General features: G+C 45.5%; 1 protein-coding gene across 1 annotated transcript in view; it reads left to right on the top strand.

The window, feature by feature from the left end:
• PIK3C2A (phosphatidylinositol-4-phosphate 3-kinase catalytic subunit type 2 alpha) overlaps window positions 1-19,364 on the top strand; it is an 852,450-nt gene that overhangs the window by 130,541 nt on the left and 702,545 nt on the right. Inside the window, 1 exon segment of the mRNA XM_069223730.1 lies at window positions 17,304-17,461. Within this exon segment, the coding sequence (XP_069079831.1) occupies window positions 17,304-17,461 (158 nt within the window).

Genomic DNA, 19,364 nt, shown 5'->3' with positions numbered 1-19,364 from the left:
TGTACATGGATTTGTAGTATGCTTGTGGTTTGGACACCTCCCCTGACACTTGTTGAGTCCTGTACCCAAACCCTCAAAGCAGGGATCAACCCCTTTTGCTGTGCCTCCAAACATTTGGACCTGCAGCTGCCATCCATTGGGGTCAAGACCAATGTACTGAGGAATGTTCTGCAGCCTGGACTGGCATATATGGAGCCACATCTCTATTTAAAGAAAGCTGTAATTGACACATTCATTAGCCCCTGAGCCAGATTTTTCCCACAGCTAAACTGGCATTTGGCTAGATATCACAGACCTTCTCCAGAAGATCCTACCTTGCTTGCACAGAATCTTGTACCTGAGAGCCTAGTTGTCCAGGCTTCTATGAACAGGCTGAACCCCATGTCTCTTCCAATAAATCCAAATGTGTGGATGCATTCAGAAATCACATGACTTCTTCCTTTCTCATAATTCACTCTGTCAGTGCTATCTGGCCTTGAAGGAGCAACAACACACATAGTGATGTATAGTCAGCAAGCTTTGGCCAACAGTCCTTGAAGAAGAATTTGCACCAGTTAATCACAGATTATGTAGGATAGTCATGATGCAGCAAAGTACATTCTCCGTCTGGGCTGAACACTTCTGACTGCTTAGGCAGGTTAGTTAGTATTTGCATGGTGCTCTGGGGTCACGTGTGGGTGAGAGCCCCTGTTTTTTTTCAGTTGACTTCCAAGCATTGTTAATTTTTATGCCATTTGATGACACCCATCTCTTTGGAGATAGTGCATACTCAGTACTGGAGCACTTTAGAGACCACAGGGTGTGCTCTGTAGGCCTTTCTGCACCTGTATGGCCGTAACCTCAACAGTCTTACCCATTTTGAGTCTTTGGAAGGGAATCTGCACAAAGATAACACCTGGGTCCTCTGCCCTTGCAACAGACTGCCACCACCTCAGTCCTTTCGAGGCCTGGTTCGGGGATCTAGCTGACAGTGTCCATGCCAACAAGGGGCACAGTCCTGCTCAGTCCTCCATCACTCCTGTTTCAGCTTTCAGATTGTTTTAGCTTGGCCCTGGTGGTACATGGCTACTCCATAAGGCAGGATAAGTTATTGCCTCCAGCGGCGGTAGAGCATCACATCTGACAATCAGGTGCTCCAAATTATTCAAAAAGGATATGCCCTGCCATTCCAGTCAGACCCGCTGCATAGCTCACCCACGTCAGAATACCTTTCAGAAGACCATTTGTCCATTCTGCAGCAGTTAGTGAAGGCTGCTTTGAATAAAGGCACCATAAGTAGGGTGCAAGTACTGGAAATGGCAAGCAACTGGAAGTTACTCCTGTTATTTCCTGGTGCCAAAGAAGGACCGAGGCTTTCGTTCTGTTTTAAATCTTTGCCCTCTGAATTATTTTTTTTTTTACAGACAAAGGACAAATTCAGAATACTCACATTGGCACAGGTTCTATCTGCCCTGGAAATTGTATGGTAGCCCAAGACCTGCAGCATACCTATTTCATACGTCCGTCCTGCAGTCAGGAGCATTTTCAGTATTCCATGTTCCAAGTTGGCCTCACCAGTGCTCCTCGGAGGTTGCAGATGTATCATTCTTTCCCTACCTTGATGACTGGCTGTTGAAGAGGAGCTCATCGTAGTCAGTTGTGAATCCTCTCCAGACAGTGGACTTCTGAACATCTTTTTTTTGTCAAGATGCCGGTCACACTTCACTGCTTCACAGAGGCTCCCATTCATCAAATCCATTTTCGACAGGGTGCAGTTTAGAGCTTCCTTTCCAGTTCATCTAGTCTTTCTTCTATGATCCAGATATTTCAGCCTCTGTCTTGGGTCTCAGTGAGAGCAGCTCTAAGGCTTCTTGGCATTTTGGCCTTCTGAATCCTGCTTGTGAACAAGCACAGATGGCACATGTGGGCTCAACAGTGGACTCAGCACCATGGGAGTGTTTTGCTTTACTTTCGACTGAGCCAAGATATACACACTGAAAGGAGTCAAAGATTCTCTGGAATGCACTTCTTAATCTGAAGAAGAAATTTATTATTGCTTTTTGCAAGGTTTGTGAAGGAAGGTTTAAATAGTAAAAAGTGTACTTCCAAAATGTACGACAACAACGTGAGACTATGTATAAAAAAAGTCTACAATCTATAAACAGCAAATATATACATGCAAGGGTACAAACATATATTGATATATAGATATATATTCATATGCAATGCAAAGCAAATAATTAATAAAAATTCATCACCGTGGGGCCTGCCAGACGCTTCATCTTTCTCATGCCAGCAAGATGACCCCTCACCCTCACCTTCATCTTTCTCATGCCAGCAAGAGATCCTCACCCTCACGGGAAAATGTCAGGCATTTGACGTCCAGTCCTGACCGAGGTCTCGGAATTCATCGCTACTGAGCAGAGCCATCTTTTTATATCTTAAACAATCACGAGAGAACCTTCTATAAAGCCCTCCCTCTGAGATGGAAATATAAAAAATGCTGGCTTGTGTAGGTAAACGTTGACAGGAATGTGTCGGAAGCTGGCCATTGTCCCGAGACACGCCTTTCAAAGTCAAACTTTTCTCTTGCCTATGATAAACACTAGCATGTTACGGCCTTATCGTACTAACTGATCACCTCCTACATGTTGTGTACCAACCCTGGGTCTTCGGTGAGAAGAAAAACACGTAGAAGTAGAAAAACACATTGCATAACATGTTTGCACAGAAAAATACTTTAATGTAGAGGCAAAGCTAAGCTGAAATCAAAATGAAGTCTAGACTGAATACAAAATTGAGTCTGTAAACAGTGACCACTAACGTGACAATAGGCAGCTAAGCCAGGTGCAAAGCGGTGTGACACGACATAAGTGGTCAATACTCAAATAACATTACAGGGTGCCTGTCTGATTCCATCCGGTTTCGATTGGGCTGCAAAAGACTTTCAGTGTAGGTGCTCGAGTGCAGTTGGACCAGTGACATACCCACTCTGTACCCCACCTATAGCTGACATAGTGGCAGATGTTTCGCCCCTGGGTTGGGAAAGCCACCTGGGAAAGATGGAAATCGATCAGCGGACTCTGGTCTCAAGCAGAGACGGCCTCTAAATCAGTCTGTGGAAGTTGCTGTGGACATAAGCTTAGCATTAAAAGTCTTCCTGTTGACCATCAAGGGAAGACTGGTTCAGGTTGTCACAGACAACACCACAGCACTGTGGCATTGTAGCAAGCGGGCGGAATGAGGGTCTTAGGTGGAATTGTGTGAGCCGATATGGCTTTTCCCTGGTGGTGAACTACCTCGTGGAATCAAAAAACTCCAGGGCAGACTAACTCAGTTGTTGACGCCTAGCAGATCACAAATGGCAGTTAAACCCTGAGATATCTCACGGTGTATTCCAGCAGTGGAAAGAACTCTGGCTTAATCTCTTCACCACTGCCAGTATTGTGTTATGTCAACACTTTTGCATAATGAATTCCCAAGAAGGCTCTAAGTGACACATTCTGACTGGAGTGTAACACAGGTCTCTTGTATGCTTTCCTGTCTCTATCTTTCCTGCCCCAAGTTCTGAAGAAGATCAGGAATGACAATGGCCAAATCCTCCTTGTGATTCTAGATTGAGCCACAAAAGTGTGATACCCAGAACTACTTGACATGAGCATCTCTCTTTCAATTAGGCTACATAATAGAGGATCTTCTGTAGCAGGGCAGGGTTCTGCACCTGGGCCTGTGCAATCTCCATCTCCATGCATGGAGATTGAGCAAAGCAAAATGATCTCTCCCCCGCCACCTAAGTTGTGGCTATCATTTTAGTGGTCTGATGTCTGTCTGCAAAATCTGTGTATGCTGACTGCTAGAATAAGTTTGTCATGGGGTGTAGTTTCCTTCATACAGACCCATTACAAGCAAAGTTGATGGATTGTGAAGAAATGGGGTATAGTGTATGGTGTGGTTGTGCGACCTCACCGTGTAATACACTTACCAACCCCTTTAGGTCCAGTAGGTTTCATCTGTAAAACCCTCAGCTCTACCCTGGGTGGCAGTGGCACTGAGCAGCAAGGCTTACACAGAGGATCAAGTGTAAAGCATTTCAACAGCAAAAAAGTACATAACACCATTTTATAAAAGTAGACTGCATTTTATAAGAATTAAGGCACTAGAATGAAAAAGGTCCTTGGAGGGTTCCATGCAATGATAACTCAAAGCAATTTAACTCAACTGCTAACAAGCTTTGGCAAAGTACACAAATTGGACACTAAGATTTTTTTTTTTTTTAAGGAATACTATCAATGCGGTTGGTTAGAAGTACTTGGGACAACCAACTCTGGCAGGGAGCTAGTCGAGGGGACCAGCAAGGTCCTCAAGAAAAGTTACCTTCTCAGAAGAAGCAGTCCTTCAGCAGTTCCTGGAAATTATTCTGTATTGCAATGGATTCCTATGGCGTGGCCTTGCTGCAAGAGATGCAGGGTGATCAAGATGTTCTAAGGATGCTGTTGATTCAACGCTGTTGATAGGGGTCTTCTTACAGGGATTCGTCAGTCCACAAAGATGGTAATGGGGTCCTGGTTGCAAGGTTGATGTCCCATGAAGTCCTCTCCTGTCTGGTTGAAGTCCAGTCATCACTGGATTACTAGTCGTTGTGGTCACAGGCCAATCCCATCTGGCTCGATAACTTGCCTTCTGGGTATCCCAGCGACTCTCCAACATCACCCTGGCTCAGCGACTCAGGTGCCGCTCTGAGCATCGGTTCTTGGTCCTTGATGCTGCATGGTAGCAGTAGTAGCAGCTTAAAGACATTTGGCTGCCAACTTGCCTCAGCATGCTTCTTCAGTTGTTGTGTCCCTGTGCTGAGAACAGGCAGCCAGTCAACCGGCCCATGAAGTTCTCTTAGCTTAACTGGGCTCTGGAGACAGCTTCCCCTTGAACAGGACATGGCAGGCACAGTCCCTCTATTCCTTAGCCACCAGATGCAGCAGGTGCAGTCTTAGTCTGTGCATCCTCTCTGCTGGTCCCTTTGTGCAATAGGGCAGACCTTCTTTGGTCCTCCTACATCGGTCGAGATCTGAGGTGTGGGTGGCAGGGGTTCCTTTCTTATGCTTGAAAAATGCCCTCAGTGCACGATGTGGTCGGTAGCCAATGGGCTGCCAGGTACCCTCCTACCTGACGACCACTTCTGCTGAAGTGTGGCTTCCTGCTATCCCAGGATACACCATTCTGCCCACTCTGAAGATGACAAGACCACTTTCTCAGTGTTCGGACCTCTCTAGCCCACACTGAGGAAACCGGTTTGACAAGTGGTTTCCCCTCTCTGCTCCCTGTGCCAGCCTGTCTCCATAAACAATGGGGCAGCCCTCCTCCCTCGTGTGATACATCAACCCTTCAAAGGCAGCTTCCCCTTAGAAGCCTGCCTTTTAGGGCTAATACCTAAGTGGCTTCCTGCAGGAGGAAGGTATCACCTCCCTGGCTTGCAATTCTTAATTGTTCTCCTTTATGAAGATCGTTGACACATCTCTTCAGAATGGCAGAAAGCTGTCCCGTGAAACAGGCTCCATGTGTGCTCGTGAAACAGGCTCCATGTGTGCCCTTAAAATCACAGGCACAGTCACATGTTCTGGGCTTGTCATGCTATGATGTGGGCATCAATTCACACATTTCTCAAGCACTGCTGCCCTGATAAATGGAGTGGAATGGGCACTTTGCCTTTTTGGTTCTGCAGTACTTTTTGGTTTGAGCCATTACACAAACCAATCTCCTTTGTAGGTACAGCTTTGGTATCTTTTCACAACATGTGGAACCTGCAGTTGGTAGTAACCATTAGTAGAACAAGTTACTTAGCTTGGATAACTCTTTCTGGTGGATACTCCAACCATAGATTCTTCACTGCTCTTGCACTTACTTGTACTGTGAAGTGTTCTCCTAGCCATCTAAAAGAGGTCCCAATCTAGGAATCTGCATACTGTGACATCCGATCACTTGTTAAGCTCAGTGTCTGACACAATGAGTCGAGAAAGAAACTAACAGCAGTGTGCAGGAGTGGTGCTTATATCTGGCTCAACACGTCAGGGTGGACAAAGAAGATGGCAAGCAGCATGACTTCCCCCTCTTGCACGTGGGAGTGGTGCTGAGAAATCTTAAGGTGCAGTCTAGCTCATAGGGATATTCACAAGATGAGGAATCTGCCCTTAGAATATCCACTAGAAAGTGGATTACAGAAGGTAGATAACTTATTCTTTATACTATTTCAATATAGTTGCAGAAGAGAATATATTTTCTAAAAATACCAGACTTTCCAAGGGTTTCTGATATGCATGAAGGGATTTGTGTATGTAAATGCTTTTTGTTTGTAGCAGGTGTAGCTGTAAATACACATGCTGTGCATACTTCTGCCATCTTGTGTAGAGCTTGGGCATGTGCAAGTTGTTGTTCTTCAAAGAAGTCTTCCCATTCACAAGGTATAGTGGCTCTACATATTACTGGTAATGTACATGAGCATCAGCTCCATTGTTAGATTGTTTTTTTTTCTGTCATCGGGTGCAGATGTGTCCAGAAGCTTCCAGTGCAGAAGTCCAGGTATTCTCGTTAAAGGAAAGCTCTGGCTACTGACGCTGAAGTGGACAAGCCAAGATCCACACAGCGTCCAGCATTGAAGATGGCCACAGTGAGTACAGACATGCCGCTTCCCACCTCTCAACATCACTCACTCAGAAGCCAAGCAACGCTGTAGAGGGGGTCAAACTGATTCAGACCCAGCATCCTCTCGGCGCAAAGTATTCCTCAAAGCCATGCCATTTGACTGCAGCCTCGAAACTATTCCTAAAGGCAACCTCTGAGTCGAGGCCAGCATCCAGAGCAGTTCCCTCTACCACTTCTGAGTATCAAGACTAACCTGTCCTCCAGGGCCTCCAAGAGGAGCTAGATACCAGACAGCAGAGCATTCACATCCATCCCGGGACTGGATGGAACCTAGGTCAGCCACCTGTAAAGGCAAAGGACCCTGTTCCTCCCTGGAGGAAACTGACTTTTCAGGAAGCATTACATCTATTGTCGTAGCCGGCACCTAAGAAAACTCCTTCACTATCTCCACGTCCTTGTCTACCTCCTCCTTGCCCTTCTTCTCCTCCTCCTTTGCCTCCCCATCCCCCTCCTTTGCATCCCCCTCCTTTGCCTTCCCCTCCACCTCCTCTTTGACTTCCCTCCCCATTGTACCCCTTGCCCAATTCACCTCAAGGCTACCTTTCTTCTGGGCTTGGGGGTGATAGCCCTAGGTCTCCCTGTGACCCATATGGCCGACACTCAAATCGTGGGACAACTACTTTTCTTTTTTTTAAAAACATTTTTATTATTTTAACATACAAGGATAATACATGACATCACCATGACTGGAATGGTATATTCCCATTACAACAATGACACCAATTCGAACAACATCAAGTACATGAGATGTGCGCCAGTCCAATACGTGCCAATGTCCATAATAATAAAAACAGCATTGTGTCAATATAGAACTGATCCTGCACTATGTGGTACAGAAACATAGCAATATTATGTCTAGGTGTTTATGCACTGGAGAGAGTGGTTATGGCCCAGTCAGAGCCTGCAGGTAGGTCTGCATCTTGGAGATTCAGGAGGTATGTGTATAGTGGCTCCCAGACATCCCTAGGGTGGGAAGTAGGCAGCTGCAAGGAGGCACACACTTCACTGATCGTGTCGCAGTCCATGAGGCTTCTGAGCCATGCAGACTTGCTTGAGTCCCAATATATGGCTATCTCATGTTTGGCCAGCATCATCGCCACAGCCCTGTAACGCCATAAGGATTTAGGTATGGATTCCATATGTCCAGGGGGTCCAGCAAACTGGGACTTCAAGCATGGAGGACAAGGTGTTGAATACTCCCTGCCAGTATGTCGAGACAAAAGGACATGTCCATGTCATATGTGCAAAGTCTTTGTTTTCCGCAGCACATTTCGGGCAAGTGGAGGAGCACAGAGGATCAATTTTGGCCAGTGCAGCTGGGGTCATGTAAATTCTGCGAATACATTTGAAATGGAGCAGTTTATGTCTGTGATTCGAGGACATAGTGTGAATCACAGAGCACCAGGCATACCACACCCTGTCCAACAACTGTCGCCCTCGGTCCATCTCCCAGGCTCCCCAAATCTCTTGGTCATGCACAGCTGTACAGCTAGACAGGCTCAGTATAGTTTGGAGACCAAGTTACGGTTCATGTCAGCTGTGATCAGGAGGGCAAGAGGGGGGGGGGGGGTAAAGTCAGCTGGTGCTAGCGGATAGGTGGCAACCTGCTTGTACAATGTACACTGTTGGCAGCTTAGGATAAAGGTTTCCATCATCGTTGCGCCATGAAACCTGGCGTCTCCCGTACATGAAAAAATATGTTCGTTGGGGAGCAAGTCCCCCGTAGTTACCAAAGTATGTGAGTCAAGTGCAGCATGGACAAGTTTTTCAAGTGTGAGGGTCAACCACTGTTAGAAATGGGGTCTTTGGTTGACAGTCAGGTTACCCCCTGTTCAAGCAAGGACCCTCACTCTAGTCAGGGTAAAAGAGAATCACCCTCAGCTAACCCCTGCTTGCCCCCTTGGTAGCTTGGCAGAGCAGTAGGCTTAACTTCAGAGTGCTAGGTGTAAAGTATTTGTACCAACACACACACTAACTTAATGAAAACACTACAAAATGACACAACACCAGTTTAATAAAATAGGAAATATTTATCTAAACAAAACAAGACCAAAACAACAATAATCCGACATACACAAGTCAAGTTATGAATTTTTAAAGATTCGACTCAAAAATAGCGCTTAGAAACACAAAATGCTTCGATGAGGTGTTAACACAGCGTCGTGACAGTGTCGTTCCCAACAAGCCGACACCAGCGGCGCCGGACACGGAGTCGCATAGACCCCCAAGTACAGTACCTTTGGTGAAGAGTGAAAACAAGTCGATGCGCGTAGTCTGGGATCGCGACGTCTGTGCGAAATGTTGAATCCACGCACTTCGAGCGGCGTCAGTCATGACGTGGTGCAGCGACTTCCATGGAGTTGCGGACTTCAGCGGGGCTGCAGCGGTGTCGGGCCTGTGAATGTCGTCGCGTTCCAGCAAAGATCACGGAGTCGGTTGCAGGCGGTGTCACCGGATTCAGCAGCGGCATCCGTTCGAAGTCGATTTCCTTGGATTTCCACCAGCTTTCCTTTCAAGGGCCCAGGGACTGGATAGGGCACCACTTTGCCAGCACCTGGAGTCTCTGGAGAGACTCTTGCTCTGATGAGAGAAGTCTTTGCTGTCCCTGAGACTTCAAACAACAGGAGGCAAGCTCTAAATCAAGCCCTTGGAGATTTCTTCACAAGATTGAAGGCACACAAAGTCCATTCTTTGCCCTCTTACTCTGGCAGAAGCAGCAACTGCAGGATAGCTTCACAAAGCACAGTAACAGGCAGGGCAGCACTTCTCTTCAGCTCTTCTCCAGGCAGAGGTTCCTCTTGTTTACAGAAGTGTTCTAAAGTCTGTGGTTTTGGGTGCCCTTCTTATACCCAATTTCTCCTTTCAAGTAGGCCTACTTCAAAGTAAAGTCTCTTTTGAATGTGAAATCCTGCCTTGCTCAGGCCAGGCCCCAGACACTCACCAGGGGGTCGGAGACAGCATTGTGTGAGGACAGGCACAGCCCTCTCAGGTGTAAGTGACCACTCCTTCCCTCCCTCCTAGCACAGATGGCTCATCAGGACCTCAGTTTCCAGGGTGTTGACTAAGTATCTTGCTGTGGCAGTCGCTTACCTCAGAAATAACAGCGTCCATGTCTTCCTTAACTTTGACAATTGGCTTATCAAGAGCAGCAATGGCTAGCGCACACCAAAAGCACCATACGTTTCTTATATAGACTAGGCATTGCCATCAATACCCCAAAATCTCACCTCAGCCCCTTCAGATCCAGCCCTTCCTAGGGGCCATACTCAACTCTGTCAGGGGGTTCAAGTGTTCCAAGCGCTGCTCCCTTTTTTTTTTCATCCAGATATTCATGTAAAGGTCAGAAAGGTCATGCGCCTCCTCTGCATGATGGCATCGTGCATTGCTACAGCCCCACATGCCAGATTACACCTGCGCCTGCTGCAAAAGTGCTTTGCAGCAAAATGGTCACTAGTGGAGGGTCATTGAGAGGATCTTGTGTTAATTTGGGGCTTTACTCATCACTTTATGCTGTAAAGCGCATGAGGGCATTTAGCAGCGCGGGAAGCATGCGGACCGCGCCCGAGCCAAGATGGGCCAATCTTGGCCAGTCATAGACTGGCAGAGGCTGGGCTGGGCCCATTCTCTTTAGACTTTAACCTTTTGATGCATGTATTTGGGTTATTACTGTTGTCGGCATTTTTAGAACTTGGTAGCCTTTCCCTAGTGACCTGTAGCATAATGGGGAAAAGTAAGGTGACCACAAGTTCCATGTCCACTTCACAACCTCATTCCCAGTCCTCCATTGATAACTTTCTGGTACGTGCAGTGAATTTGGTTTCAAATGAAATTAAGTTGGAAGAGCGCTGCCTTTCTTTAGTGGCCGATGATATTGAATCTAGGCTCCCTAGAAAGCCCTTGAGCACTGCCGCCATATGCCACATTGGTTCTGCAAAAAAATACGCTGCATGATTCTCCACCCCGCCCCTGTTACTCAAAAACCTTGCGTGGACCTGGAAGGGTTGGTTTCGGATAACATAGCTGGGGATGTAAATGTGAGTACTATTGGTTGTTCAGGTGTGCCAGATGTTCTGTGTGCCTCCTTTGACTCTAGCCCATTACCAAAAAGGCGAAGAAGGATTGCTAAATCAGAAATAAAATCTGCCCCAAAGTCACAGCCCTTGACTCAAGATACTCTCATTAGTTCTGTGCCTTCACACCCCTCAAATGTTGACCCTTGGGCCTTGCTGAAGATTTGGTTCAACGTTTTTATTGGACTCTAAGCTGCAACTAATCTGTACTCGATTAGCAACACTAGAATCTAGTTTGGGTAATTTAGTCTCGATGTCGGTGAAGGACCCCCTGAAAGCACGGTCAGTAGCATCTCAGTCAGGGCCCTCGATTGCCCCTCTGTTAGGGGGGTGGTTTTGAGACCCAATCACCTTCCTAGAGTAGCCACACAAATCTCTGCAGGCTTACAGAAGGTAGCTCAATTGACCAGCTGGAGACCTTATTGTCAACTTCCGAATGTTGCCAGGGAAACTTTAGCACTCGCTGATGCCAGGATGGTGAGGCTGAAACAGATTGGAATCCTACTGCTGGGTTATTTTTTATAAACATTTAGCCCCCACTAGAGATGCTCATAACACTTAGAACACCCAGACTTTCCATCAAGCCCCTATATGGGGGCTCAGGGAACCACTCCCTTCCAAGCCACCTTCCACTTAAAAATTACTACTCAGTTTTGAGTGACCTGGAAGAGGTGGATTGACTACTCCTGGTAGCCCAAATTGAGCCCAGTAGGGTTTGAAGGGACATATTGTCACCAAGCAGATTGTATCTGAAGTTAATCCACCTGTAAATGTTCCAGGGGAACTGGTTGCTTTGCCATCCAAGAGGTGTCCATCAACTGATAAAACTCAACACTGGAAACTCCTTAGTTTGAATGTGGCCAGTTTGGCTTCAAAGTTAGAGGTCGAGGGTTGGCGGCTATTTATATAAAAATTTGATATTATCTTTATGCAGGAAACCTGGGCTGTTTCAGAATTGTTTATTGGTGGATACACTAGCTTTAGTAAGTTTGCCACCTCCTCACCTTCAGGTCACGCTAAAGGGGGCCTGGTGGCCTAGTTTAAGGTCAGTCTTGGTTGCAAGGTCCTACCAATAACAATGGACTTAGATGGAACTCAAGCATTTGAAGTTCATTGGGGTGGCAAGTTAAGAATATTTCTGGTGAATTCCTACAAAAATAACTTTGCATCTACTAGCAACTCTTCATTTCTGGACCTCTCTCTAGCTATCAGTTGTTTGTCTGATAGGGCTCACGCGAGAGGCGGGCCCTTTAATGTACTTTTGGCAGGGTATTTCAATACCAAACTGAGAGATATCCAACTCAGTGGATTCTCCCTTCGATCCCGCTAGTAGGGAAGTGGGTCAAACTGGACTGAACCCGAAGGGATGGCACTTATATGCCCTCCTTCTGGCACACGACTTGGTTAGCCCCAAATCCTGCCCAGATATTGCGGTGGCAGCAACTTTTATTGGCCGGGGCTGCTGCTCCACAATTAATTACATGTTTGTTTCCCAGAATCTCTTACCCCTTATCAATGGGCTTAAAGTGATTTCCTCAGTTTTCAGTGTCCATAACACCTTGGCGATCCAACTTAAAGTGCCCTCCGAGACAAAACCGAGAGAACTTGGTCCCAGACTAAAACTAGAGACAAAGGACAATGGTAGGCGTGTAGTTTCGCACTCGGCAAATCTGGCGTTTATTATGGACCAGATGCAAACTTTGATAGATCGTGTAGGGTATCCAATGCCTCTCTGCGCCAGACACTTAGCCAAAATCCTTGAGACAAAGCCACTGTCATTGCATGTAGAAAGGCATATACTCAGGTGGTAAAACAGTGGAAGGCTGAAGTTAAGATAGAACAGTGGGAAAATATAATAGAAGCCTCTAAGAAGGATTCCAAGGCTTTTTGGAGGGTAGTCCGGGTTGGCCTCTTAGACGACAAACTGCCAGAAGCAATTACATTGCATACTCCCCCTGATGCTTGGGTTGGCCATTTTTCCGGTATCTATGAGGCTAACGAGGGAAGGGGTCAATCTGTACAGGTAACTTTAGCTCTTGAACCCTGGTTCCCTCTTTTTAGAGAATGAGGTTCTAAAGGCGATTTGTGACAGTCTCCAAATAAGTCCCCAGGTCCGGATTGGATCCCAATTGGATCCCAATGGACCTTTTCATAAAATACCCCGAGTTTTGGGCCCCTTTGTTGACCCGGATTTTTAATATGGTGTGCAGGGTTGGACCCCCTATATCGTGGCAAACTTCTGTGTGGTTCCAGTTTTTTTTTTTTAAGTAATACCCTAGACCCTAGGTGTTATCGGCCAATGGGGAGGGTGGTTTTGTAACCTTTGATCTCTTGGGTGCAGGAGAAAAAAAAAATTTTTTTGGGCCCATTATGGTTTCAGGAAAGGTCTGGGCACTATTGAGCAGTACCTGAATCTTTACCTTCTTAAGGCCAAGTACAAGTACAAGTATGTGAAAGGTGGGTCCATTCACTTGGCCTTTATGGACTTGTCTAGCCCGTTTTATTATGTTAAAAGGGAAAACCTCTTGGAAATTCTTCTAAACATGGGTCTTGATGACGGCCTAGTAGATCATTTGAGACTCCTTCACCAGGGCTGAAGGACAAAAATAAGGAATGGGTTGAATGGCGAGACCACTTCGCATTTTGGTGTAAGTCGGGGTGTTCGCCAGGTCTGTGTCCTCACCCCTATTCTATTTCTTTTATACATTAATGACCTAGAGAAAACCTTGGATTCTACAGGAGCTGATGTGCCCCGCATACACAATAATGCCATTCCAGCCATACTGTATGCGGATGATGCAGTCTTACTGGTGAGGACTGCAAATGGGCTCAAACTGCTAGTGGATAGTTTTGTTGAGTTCATGAAAAGTTTAGACCTGGAACTAACAAAAGTAGGTTCCTTCTTGTATCTGGGGCTAGAATTTGACGAAGCATGTAATTGGCGTCCCAGCTTAAAAAACAGGGTTTTACACATGGTGCGTACAGTGGGTATTACCACTCCCTGGCCGCCAATATAAGGTGGAAGCTGGTTGCCCCCATATTGTAGGTTTATGAGAGAAAATGTCTGCCGGCTGTGACCTATGGCATAGGGTTGTGGGGGTATAAAGATGTTGGGAACCTTCAGGTAGAGGAAAATCGATTCTGTCGCCGGTTGTTGGGTTTCCTGCCCTCTACTCCCCATTTTTCTGTTTACCAGGAATTGGGTCTTGAATACTTACAGGATAGAATTAGCGTTGCCCTGTTGGAGCTGTGGTGTGCAATTTGGCTTAATAAAAAAGCCGCCCTAAACCAGCTGATAATTCCGGATTGCCTATTAGTGATCCCGCTTGTTCAATCCCATGGCTGAAATACATCAAAGTACTTCTGAATGAAGTGGGTTGCCCACATTTGTTGAAAAATCCGCATTTGATTACCAAAAAAGCCAAAACGTGGATATGTGACTACTTCTTTGAATTAAGGTGGGCGGGTCGTGAATCAAAAGAAGTGGTCAAGGTAATTGTCAAAGATTATTGTATGGTACAAATGTGCCCGGGCCCAGTCGTTTATTCATTGTTTGTACATAATGTGTATGATAGATTGCTTTTAACCCGCTTCAGACTAGGGTTCCTTCACTGGTCAATTACTGTCCTTTCCTCAAAGACAGTTCTCCTCCAGCGCTTTCTGTATCTGCCCCTGTGATGAGCACTCCCCACAAACGCTGCTACATTTTATGTTCTTCTGTAAATACTATGCGCCACTAAGAAAATTGCACTTGGTACCTCTGTTACGAAATTATAGCTTTACCAATTGCAGGACTGCTTTGCTTTTTCTTTGCCATTTAAACGACTGAGGTATGTAACTCCGTGGGCCATTTTTTTAAAGGAGCGGTGGCCTGGGGTAAGAGGATGCTGTTTTAAAACAGTTGGGATGATTTGTTCGTAGGCGAGGACTTTTAAGTGTTTTCAATATTTTATATGTTTTTACATTTCATTGTGATAGGTGTTTGGTTGAATTGCGTATTGGGGAGGACCTGGAAGTGTTATTTATATTTTATATGCCTCTATATCTCGCGCGAATTTTAGTATCTTGAACTTATGTGTGGTCTCAGTGATTTGCCTGTATGTTTTTATTGGTGTTTCTTTTATGGATATTATTATATCTCAATAAAGATTTTACTACTACACTTTTTGCAGTGGTGGAATGCCAACAACCTATTGCAAGACTGGCCCATTTTGGACCCAGTATAGCAGATGACCATCAGCGAACTCTCTCACTGTTTTAGGGGCGCACTCGAGGGAGCTGACTGTTTAGGGGTTGAGGACATCTGATCAACTGGGCTTCCACATCAACCACCTGGAATCATTAGCTATCCAGCTAGCCCTCCTAGTGCTCCTCCCTCGCATCCAAAACAAGGTGATACTCATTCGGACAGACAACACAACTGCCATGTTTTACTTACAAAAAACAGGGCAATACTCACTCCTTGCAATTGTCTACTCTAGCCCAGGGCATTTTGCATTGGGCGATACATTACAAAGTCAATCAGCTCAGCAGGATGCAGCAACAAGTCCACAAACAGGAACTCCACCCCCAATTCTTACTTCCGTACTTCCTCTGTTAGAGGTTTCTCTAGATAGTCCTCTTGGTCACCAATATAAAGTGCAAAATGCCCAAGGTTCCCACACCCACAGTCCATGGACAGTGAACTGCTCTGGGATATTTGCCTATGCTTTTCTGTTTCTTCTACTTCTTTCGTTCGTGGTACGCAGGCTTCAGTGAACATCCCTCACTCTCACCTTAGTAGCCCAAGCCTGGGCCAGGTAGCCCTGTTCACCACTGTCCTCGAACTCTCTCTAGTGCCTCACAATAAGCTGCCAACTGGATGGATCCTCTCTTACATAATCGGGGCACACTCATTTGCTCTTACCCCAAACACCTCTGTCTTGTGATTTAGCTCATAAAGTCCTAGAGTTTGGGTACATCAATCTGCCTTCAAAATGTATGACTATCTTTAAAGAGGCATGCAGGCCCTCAACCAGAGCCTGCTACGCAGCCAAATGGAAAGGTTCATGCGCTATTGTCTTCCTAGATATATTGATCCTTTCCATTCATCAGTCCAGGATATTGTCAGTTACCTACTCCACTTGCAGAAGTCGGGCTTTGCTACACTTCTATCAGGCTTTAGTTGGCTGCTTTTGCTGCTTACCTTCAAAACAACAGAGACCACACTTCTCTTTTCAGGGTTCCTCTTACCAAAGCTTTTATGGACAGACTCAAAATTACTTGAATTTATCCCACCAAGGATGCCACCTAACCCCGTGTAGAACCTCAATATTTTTATAACAAGGCTTATAGGCCACACCACTCCTTAGGGTTTGTTTCCCAGAAGGTAACTTTCTTGGTGGCTATCACTTTCCTCAGCCGTATCATCGAGCTTAAGGCTCTTACTCTGGAAGAACCCTTTTTCCAAGTACATCAGGATAGGGTAGTCCTCAGGACAAACCCCAATTTCCTTCCTAAGATGTCTAGTTTCCATCTTAAACTATAGAACTTCCATTGTTCTTCCCACATCCAGAGTCAGTTGCAGATAACAAGCTCTTCATATGTTAGATGTCAATTGTGTATGTATTACATTTACAGGGCAAAGCCCTTCCATAAAACATTACAGCTCTGTTTCCTTCTCCATACCATACAAAGGCCATGCTCTCTCCAAAGTAGGTGTTGCATCTGGTTGATCAAATGCATACAGACCTGTTAGGCTAAAGCCAAATGACCTTTGCCTGTCTCTCCCGGACCGCACTCAACCTGTAAAAAAGGAGATTCTATGGCTTTATTGAGTAATATTCCTATAGCTGACATCTGCAAAGCAAGTATTTGGTCTACTAACCACACGTTTACTAAACATTACTGTGTGGATATTTTAGTTTGTGAATAAGCTGGTGTTGGCCAGGCTGTCTTATGCACACTTTTTCATTCTTCTGCAAAATCTTAGTGCTAATTAGCACCTTAAGGGAGAACCACTTTACAGTCTATGCACAGCATGTGTATCTATAGCTATATACATGCCACGAACGGAAAATGTTCCTTACCCTATAAACATTTGTATGTGGCATTCAGCATTGTGGATTCATGTTTGCACACCCTCCTCCCTGGAAGCCATTTGATATTGGAAACATTTCTTATTTTTGTCTTCAATATTTCAATGTGTGGTCAGCTTTTCCTTATCTCTCTGCCCTATCTACATCTTACCCTACGTGCAGGAAACACAATATAACAATGGAGCTGATGCCCATGAATATTAACAGTAATAGATGGAGTCTCTATACCTTGTGACTCGAAAATACTTATTTGAAGAAAAACAACTTGCACACGTCTGAGCCCAACACTAGATTGCAAGAATACACACAGCATGTGAATCTACAACACTACATGCCATTAACAGATGCTTACAGGATAAGTAACATTTTCAATAACATATGTGTGGGAGAATCGATTTTAATGTAGATCTGCCCATTTAAAGCTTTGCCTAGTAATAAACCATGGCAGTGTGCTACTAATCAAGCATAACAATTGCATTTCCAGATTGAGAGATAAGTTTCCATCAAGCAATTCATCTAAAAACCCAGGATTTTTACTGAGTCCTGTCATGCTGGAAAGAAATATAAGTGAAGAGAATGCAGCTGTCAAAGTTTCAATTGAAATCGAGGGTTCCCTGCAACCTGTGACATTTACGTGTGACGGTATGTTATTTTTTTAAAAGTTAGAAACAGAGTGTAATTAGTATTCAGCGTATGAACGTATTTTTATTATATATATATTTTTTTGCATTAAAGAGCACCGTGACTGTGCAGTGATTTTAATAGTATTTTACTTCTCATGCATTGCAGTTTCTAGTTTGAGATTTGTAAAAGGCATTTCTGTGGACATGTCTTCTTCCAGCTTTAGATAGGCTATGATCAGAGGTGGAAAATGTTACGACCTTTTTGACAGTCACACATTTTGAAAACAGAAATAATACATTGTAGCAGTAAATAAAAAAACAACCAGGCATCATATTGGACTACTTATTTGGAAGTTAACAAACTCTGCCTCACTAATTTCAATCTCAAATATTTTCTTTTCTAATGGGGAGGCAAACATTTCTTAATTGGTATGCTTCAAAATAAATCAATCTTTTATTCATCTATCAATTATAGGGATGAGGAGAGCGACTTACTGATTCAAGCACACCAACATGGTGTTCGCCACCTCTGCCATTCCTCCAACCATGATGAATTGTCCTGTGGCTTATGCCTTGCTTTTTGTTGTTAAAAGGCTCAGAGGTCCCACAGATAAGAGTTGGGCACATCTGAAGATGAATCAACAGTCATCCTCTGAATCCCCAGACACCTCTGGCGAACAGGACCTGCTTGGAATTGAGAAGGAAGAGGCAGGCCCCTCCAGAATCCTAGTGGCCCAAACATTGCACAGCCTGTGACACTATCCTTTAGCACCTATGAGGTAGAAGATCAAGAAGGTGGAGAGCCTTCAGCGTCCACAGCGCTATGACCTCGAATGAAGGAGACACCAATGACCCATGAGTACTAGCCCAGCACGAGCCATGAAGCAAAGCCCTGCCCCCCTAAACACCCTTACACCAATACTGTGCACTGCTCTCGTGGGAGTTAGACGCTGAGCCCCGAGCTGGCCAAGAAAAAGGCCCACTTTTGCCTTTGGGCTCCGTTCTGCTTTGAGAAAAGGCTTCAGAGCAGAGCAAGCACCCAGCAAAGGGCACTGAGCCACAGTTCTCCTTAACACCCTCTCCCATAAAGGGCACCAAACCTCCTGCTTCAGAGCTGAAGTCATTACAGAAATCACCTCTTAAACCAACCACCAAGTCATCGCCGGGGTGTGAAGTGTCTGAGGCACCCATCCTCAAGAGACCCCTGGAGGAACTAGATGCTAGGCAAAAGTGGGTGTTCATTCACGTAGAGTGGCAAGATTTCTGCTAAGGCGCCCTCTGAGGAATCATCATTCACCCTACCTATGGCATAACATAAGCCCCTCCAGCCCCCTTAAGAGGTCCCCCCAGAACCTTCACGGGGTCCCCAGTCAGGCTGGTAACAATGAATATTGGTGAGATATAGTAGGCTCAGGGGCCCGTTATCATATTCTGCAGGTGGGGTGCGTCATTTTGTGTCACACCACTGGCCCTGCCTCTGATTCCCAAGAAGTGTAGACTGCATTTCAAGGAAGAGCTCTCCTCTGACACACATCAGTTCCATGTGCCTAAGAAGCATGAAAGGAAGGCTATATGCCCTCCTTCACAGCTCCCTCCCCCCAAAACACAGGCACTCACCACCACCATCTTCTCCTCCTGAACTTACAACATGGCCATATTTTCCATCAGAACCTCTTGCGAGATCAGTTAATTCCTTCTTTTAGCCAGGTAGTACTTGTGGGATGGGAGACCCTTGTGACCAACCTACTTGGGAAGGGTACAGTCAATATTCTAGGGTTGACTACAGCATTGACTCGGCAGACAATCCAGACCTTGAACTTTACCCAGCCAAACTATTTCAGTCTGATGATACTTCAGCATATCATGCAGTCTTCCAGAGGGCAGCCAGCCAGGTGCATGTCCTACAGGATAGGGATGTCTCT

The sequence above is a fragment of the Pleurodeles waltl genome, chromosome 3_1, assembly GCF_031143425.1.
Source record: "Pleurodeles waltl isolate 20211129_DDA chromosome 3_1, aPleWal1.hap1.20221129, whole genome shotgun sequence".
NCBI lineage: Eukaryota > Metazoa > Chordata > Amphibia > Caudata > Salamandridae > Pleurodeles > Pleurodeles waltl.
Note: the sequence above shows the minus strand (reverse complement) of the source record. Positions and strands in the feature narration are given on the sequence as shown.